The sequence below is a fragment of the Penaeus vannamei genome, chromosome 7, assembly GCF_042767895.1.
Source record: "Penaeus vannamei isolate JL-2024 chromosome 7, ASM4276789v1, whole genome shotgun sequence".
Lineage (NCBI taxonomy): Eukaryota > Metazoa > Arthropoda > Malacostraca > Decapoda > Penaeidae > Penaeus > Penaeus vannamei.
The window spans coordinates 19,455,739-19,463,238 of record NC_091555.1 but is presented as its reverse complement, the minus strand read 5'-3'; the positions used below and the strand labels follow the sequence as shown (position 1 = coordinate 19,463,238).

The 7,500-nt window shown below is 36.0% G+C and overlaps 1 protein-coding gene across 1 annotated transcript in view; it reads right to left on the bottom strand.

The window, feature by feature from the left end:
• Positions 1 to 1,747: 1,747 nt before the first annotated feature.
• Positions 1,748 to 7,500, bottom strand: part of LOC113815696 (CD109 antigen) — a 92,940-nt gene continuing 87,187 nt past the window's right edge. The window contains exons 29-36 of the mRNA XM_070123604.1: positions 7,240 to 7,370; positions 6,905 to 7,038; positions 6,321 to 6,559; positions 5,978 to 6,139; positions 5,212 to 5,408; positions 4,749 to 4,935; positions 4,191 to 4,299; positions 1,748 to 3,516 (exon numbers count right to left, since the gene is read on the bottom strand). Coding sequence (XP_069979705.1) covers positions 3,320 to 3,516; positions 4,191 to 4,299; positions 4,749 to 4,935; positions 5,212 to 5,408; positions 5,978 to 6,139; positions 6,321 to 6,559; positions 6,905 to 7,038; positions 7,240 to 7,370 — 1,356 coding nt within the window. The 3' untranslated portion in view covers positions 1,748 to 3,319. The remainder of the gene's footprint in view (positions 3,517 to 4,190; positions 4,300 to 4,748; positions 4,936 to 5,211; positions 5,409 to 5,977; positions 6,140 to 6,320; positions 6,560 to 6,904; positions 7,039 to 7,239; positions 7,371 to 7,500) is intronic.

Genomic DNA, 7,500 nt, shown 5'->3' with positions numbered 1-7,500 from the left:
TTAGAAAGTTATAGATATTTATATAAGGTCTTTTGCTTCGTGTCATACCATTTATCACAAAACTCTTGATAAAAAAGGAAATCAAGTTAACTTTGCACTAAAATTCAACAAATTTAAGTATCTGTTAATCGACTATATTCCGGAATGATTTCAAATACAACGCACAAAAAATATTCTTTCTCAACATAGGTTTTTAGATTTTGTGTTTGGTTGACCTCGTTTGGAAAATATATCTGATATGATTTCCAATTACGTCTAAAATCTCTCTTGTAATTTTCAAAAGTCATTATAAGAGTCATGGCAGGCACATAGGGCAATGCGAATTATATTTCATCTCTTTCTTCTGTTTCCTCACATTATTTCTTTTCTAGTCTATTGTGATAGACTATTATTTAATGCGGTTTGATATTTATGCTCCGCTCTGTAGCCTATTATTAGCTGACACCATTCTCACTTTGCTTTAAATTTCATATCACTAATCATTATCATTTAACTACTTCACTTGCATTTGTATATGTATATGTATATATATATATATATATATATATATATATATATATATATATATATATAAATATATATATATATATATATATATATATATATATATATATATATATATATATATATATATATATATATATATATGTATATATCTATGTTTATATATATGTGTATCTATATATATATATATATATATATATATATATATATATATATATATATATATAATGTATGCATATATACATATATATATATATATATATATATATATATATATATATATATATATATATATATATGTATATATAATATATATATATAATAAATATGATATATATTTATATATATATATATATATATATATATATATATATATATATATATATATATATATATGTATGTATGTATATGTAAATCCCCATATGTCTGTAGGTATCGCCATAACATTAAACTCGATCACATCACGGCACTTTATGTTATGAAGTTGCATCAAAAACGAGTTGTGTAATCAGTACAAATAAAAAAAATAGGAAACTCGTGTGTCAGCCATTACCCTTGACAATAATTATCATATTGCACATTCTTAATTATTTGAAAAATGAGTGCAAAGGAGAAATATGAACAAATACTAATAACTAGTATTAGTGTTATTCCTCTTGTCAAGCTATCCCTGTGGTCCAGCAAGTTATATCTCCCTAGTGTCATGTGGGACTGAATGTTTAAGGAACTAACACAGAGACAGACAACGATGTTTGATATGACACATTCACTCATCTCTCTGCCTGTCTGTCTGTCTGTCTGTCTCTCTCTCTCTCTCTCTCTCTCTCTCTCTCTGTCTCTCTCTCTCTATATATATGTAAATATATATATATATATATATATATATATATATATACATTTATGTATATATATATATATATATATATATATATATATATATATATATATATATATATATATATATATATATATATATATATATATATATATATATATATATATATATATATATACATATTTATATGTATACATATATCTTTTTTATATATAAATATATCTATAAATATATATGTGTGTGTGTGTGTGTGTGTGAGTGTGTTCGTGTGTGTGTGTGCGTGAGCGTGTGTGTATATGTATGATATCAATAACAAACAAACAAAATTTTAAAAATCACTGTAAACATCTCATCCGAACTACGCCACCGAGAAGGGAAAATCCAAAGGACAGAAATGAGACGAAGCCTTAACGTGTTACGAATTTTATTATCTATCATCATCGCTGGAAAAAATAGATATATACACTGTAACAAAATATAAAAGTACAGTCCACATAAACATCATTCTTATACTAATGAAAGACCAAGAAACACATTTCCAGCTAAAGAAATAACACTTACATATAAGTGCTTCCCAATGTGGGCTAATAGAGAGCGAAGGTTTAAGCAGATGAAATCTACAGTAAAACACATAAGGCATATAAAACACGCCTCATATATGCATATACAAGGCATGGCGACGTGATTTTAATTCACGTCTTTTTTTTTCTTTTATTTGCATCCAGCTGAAGGTTTTCGCTGATTGAAATATATAAGCTTCCTGTGGAAAAAATACACGTCATTTTAAAATACGGACCTTGCATTTGGTACACTGTTTTGTCAGGCATGTAACATTCTGACTGGCTCTGTTTTGAGGAACAGTAAGGAATACCCGAAGATATATGACACGCCCTCGTACATATGGTAATTAATTTTGACATAATATGGATTTCTGAAGCAATACCAACGAAAGGGGCATTACTGAAGACAGTGAACGTAATGATACTGCTGATAAATTGCTTTGATCTGGTAACTAAACACTGAACTGCTTTTCTTTGAAAACATGAGCAGTATGATACATACAGAAATTAGTAAAACACTTAAGATGCAAAAGAGGTATATATGAAAATGTGATTTACGATTTTTAACTTATTATGCATATGTATATAAAATCATTTTCATATTAGATTATCAGTTCGAAATGCAAATGAAGCAACTAAGTTCATCTTATCTTAACTCACAGCATCATGATCAGGTTCGATCTCCAGTGAATTAAATGGGAAAATGCACTAGAGGTTCATCACAGTCAGAGAGTGATATTTGCAGATGAGGATGTGTTCGTGGTGAAGGTGTAGGCTCGTGGAAATGTATATTTCTGTATATGTATTTGTGTTTGATAAATGACTGGAAATCTGTTTTCAGTTGAGATATAAGGAAAAATGATGCCTCTGGTTTCGTTGAAAATCGCAATACACCCGCACGTATAAATCAGTTTGTATTGCCTTTGGGCATTCGCGATAAAATAGCTCTTATGATAAATGCAAATATCAGAATCTATAACGTTGTGTCTCACTGTATAATGATATATATAACAAATATGTCATGTATGCCTCAACAAATTTTCTTGTTTTATCTGGTACTAAAACATAAATTGTTTGGGATATTACTGTCACTGTTATCATTTTGTTTATTGTTATTTTTTGCTATTGTTACTATTATTGCTAGCATCATTGCCGGCATTGCTGTTTCACTGTAACCGATAAAACGTCAGACACGGATCTGCAACTGACGCTAGTAACAGTAATATCCAAACCACAAAATAACACCAGTACATGATACTAACAACAAACTCGTGACATTACTTTAAAAACAAAAGAAAAACAAAGCATACAACACATCTCAAATATATCTTATCACATCTTATCCTAAATAAAAAATGACAACGAATACAAAAAAAAAACATGGCACAATCAAAATCCAACAACACTGCAACAATCAGTGCTATAATATCACATCACTCCTCGCATACACCGACAGAACGACCAGGAGGGAAACCACATAGAGATAGAACACGGCGCAAACACACGTTGACCGACCGCTGTAGATGGGGCAATAGGGACACTGGTAGGAACCGCAGACCTCGCAGATGTCCAGCAGGGCGAGGGGCGTGGCGTTGATCATCACCATCTCGAAGTGTTCTGGGAAGGAAGAGAAATACAGTGAACGGTATGAGGCTTTGGATAAGTGGAGTATGTTGGAAAGTAGTGGATTTAGTATCGATTATTTCCTTGTATGGATATATATATATATATATATATATATATATATATATATATATATATATATATATATATATATATATATATGGTTTGGGTTGTCGTCATTCTTGCTATTGGCGCGATATCATCTTTATAGTTGTTTTAATCCTTGTATCGTCGTGAAAAAAGCAGCTAAGATAGCAGTTTTTATTTATTTATTTATTCCTATCCCTGTCATTTTATTGATGGTGATCATAAACATAAACATCGCCATCACCATTAAAATTATCTATATAATTATCATATTTTTGCTAATATGGCTAGTTTGGGTTACATGAATAGTATTATACACATCAAGAAAAAATATAGAAATATTAGAAATGAGTTTAATAATTGCAGTCGATTTTGGATACTGTAAACTACGTTCTTTCGTTACATCATGAGAAATTGTTTATTTATATCTACATGCCTGTTCGTCCGTAGTATATGTCGAACCAAAATGTACTGAATCCCTCAGATCAACTACAAATGGATTTAAAACAACACCAGAATCAAATGAAATGCAAATTGCATTAAGCAGAAAAAGCACCTTCGATGAGATTTAGATGGCTTACCTGGAGCAAATAATTCCATTATCGTGGCGGAGCGAACAGCTGTTAGATTGGCTGCGGGATACCAGCGCTGGATGTCGTAGCTGAAACACTGCTTCTTGGTCGATGGAATCTGAAAGGTATTAAACCTCTCTGTCATTGTTTGCTTGTTTAGAGCCGTGGTTACCAAACTAGATACAGGGGGGTGGGGCATGTATCAGTCTATGACTGACAGCAAACGCGCGCGCGCGCGCACACACACACACACACACACACACACACACACACACACACACACACACACACACACACACACACACAGAGTCCTAAACGACAATTAAATAAAATTATTGCCAGAGGAAAGTTAAAAGGGGACGTCACAGAGAAAACGTTTGGGAAGTGTTACGTTGGATTATGAGTTTTAAACACGATCATGTATTTTAACCTACAAGTACACTGTAATTTGACTACAAAAACACATCATCATTTACCTCAGATAGTGTAAATAATCTCCAAAGAAGCTAGTACACGTATACAAACTTAAAAACATTAATTATACCCAACAAAAATATATCATCTTACATATTCAAACTGCCAGAAGACGTGCGTGTTCGTCGTATGGACGTTTCGCACTTCCGGGAAGGTACCGTTTTCTTTGATTCCTAAAGCAGTAACTTCAGCAATGGGTTGGAAGAAAATATAACCGGTTGGGATTTCGATTTCCACCAGCGCGGCGTGGCTTGTGTGACTGTCTTCTGTAGCTAACCATCTGCAAAGAAGAATTGCACTAGTTTTGCATTCTTATGTACAGAAAGAGAATACTAAGCACAACAAATCAAGAATTCCGTCGTCCCTTTATGTGAAAGGGTATGGAAATGCTTCTATATTAGATTTACGAAAAAAAAAGAATATAAATAAGACATAGCAAAAAAAAAAAAAAAAAAAAAAGTGAAAGCGTATGGAAACGCTTCTATATTAGATTTACGGGGAAAAAAATAATAATGTAAAAACACGTATCGAAACAAGACCTAAAAATCTATCTTACTGCGCGCAAACAGTGGTGGTGATGAGTGACTTGTTCCTGAACTGGTGGTATCTCTCGACGACGCTGAGGTCGAAGTACTTCTTGTGCGGCTGCTCGATGAACCTGAGGACGTCGACGCCCCAAGAGACGTCCAGCTGAGCCACCGCCTGACCCGAGCCCTTGGCGATGAGGTTGATGTGGCCCCACACGTTCTCCAGCTGAGGGGGAGGGGGAGTGTTAGGACACGCGAGGCCTTGTTTAGAGCAGGGGGGTCTCAACTTACGGGCTATGGAGCAACTTGAAGATTATGACGTCGATTTATACTTTCTATCTCACCTACAGTACCTACATATAACTATCTCTCACATATCAATAAATTGGAATCTTTCCTTAAAGTGTTCCCGTCCTATAGCTATTGACACCCTTACACTATTCATAACTAGAAATGACCGAATCTGAAAAGATGACAGTCACTGAACGGGGCCATAGAAATTATTATATAATGGTCGGTGGTCAAAGAATGAAAAGGGTTGGGAACCACTGGATCAGGCCCACTTTCCTTCTATAACTGTTATCGGAAGGAAGAACATCAACCATTTAACCATTTCTATTGCTATCTATCTAATTGTTGCTATTGATTTATTGATAGATTCTAGTGTCAGTCAACATAAAGTTGCAAACAATAATAATCCCTTTAAAGAATCTACCATTCTCTTCCAAACACACATAAGCCCCATTTCACGAAAATGTATTCGGCTTCATAATTTCAGCCTTTAAGAACACGTACTTCAAAGGTGTGATACGACGCCGTTGAAACGTTACTGATAGAGAGGTGGACAGACTGAGTTTCTTCTGACGTCACATCCAGCGTGCATTCGATCTCTGTCAAGTCACGAAGCCGAGCTATGAAGGCGTACTCTGCCAGCGCCTCCATGGCCACCACCGTATCCTGTAGGAGGCATAATAATTTAAGTATATTCAAATGAAATATAAATAAAAATGACTAAATTAGGACCTGGGGATTTGTTGAGAAAGATAACAAATTCGAGTTCAAGCGGTCATCCAAGTGAAGCTTTATTGAACCTGAACGAACGAAAACAATTTCCTTTATTCCAGAGGGAAACACTCACAACAGTGGACATGAACGCCCGGTCCCAGTCTCTCACGGCGTTGAGCCACCGCATGATCCGCTCCGTGGTGGACGTGACGCCTTCCCGCGCCAGGAGCACCAGGAGCGCGTAGCTGGTGCTCTCGACGGCGTGCGAATCCCATTCTTGGAGTTCTCGGGGAAGCAGGAAGGCCCTTTGGCTCGTCTCCTGTCGGCGTGTGTGTGCCTTCATGCGGGTGCGCGACCAGTAGCTCATTCCACCTGGAGTCATGTGGAGAGGAGTTAGCAACACGGGTCAATAGATGCTCGTACTATGTATGTGTATATCTAATGTACGTCAGGTAAGGCTAAATATCAATGTGGGGGGATATCAGTTACAAATGTTTTATCGCAAGGATTGCTCTCTCTCTCTCTCTCTCTCTCTCTCTCTCTCTCTCTCTCTCTCTCTCTCTCTCTCTCTCTCTCTCTCTCTCTCTCTCTCTCTCTCTCTCTCTCTCTCTCTCTCTCTCTCTCTGCCCCACCCCTCTCTTTCTCTCTTCCGCACCCCTCTCTTTCTCCTCTCTCTCTCTCTCCCTCCCTATCTTCCCCTCTCCCTTCCTTCCTCACCATCAGTCAGCATCATGGACTCCAGCTTCGCGGCTGCCGCATTCGCCAGAGAGCTTCCCATGAGAGTGAGGGCGTGTGCAGTCAGCGCCACGTGGTAACTGTCGTTCAGATGCACCAACTGACTCTCTAAAAATCTGCAAGCGACTAACATTTATAGCCTTGATGCATCGTAAATAGATCAATATAACTTTAATAATAGAATGTGATCGCCACAGTACCACAGATAATAATGATGAGATATAAATCATGAAAATGTCCACACAGAATCAGTAACAATGATAATAATCATTATATACATATATATAAACCATGTAAAAATCCCGCCTGTGTCTCACCTGGCGGCTCGAACTCGCCCACGAATAGCATGGTCGCGAGTGCCGCCTTGGAGACTAGCAAGGCCTTTGTGCAGGACGAGAAAAACTAATGCTGTGAGAGGCACCGAGGATGACTTGCCTGTCTTCTTGGCCTGGGGAGAGAAGAGGATTTTTTATGGAGTACTTGCTTGACGATTACATGAAGATTTGGTATTTTAGCAATCAAGAATAAAGTTTTCCCTTTAGAAAATCTCGCATAAACCAAATAACATTGTTCCAACG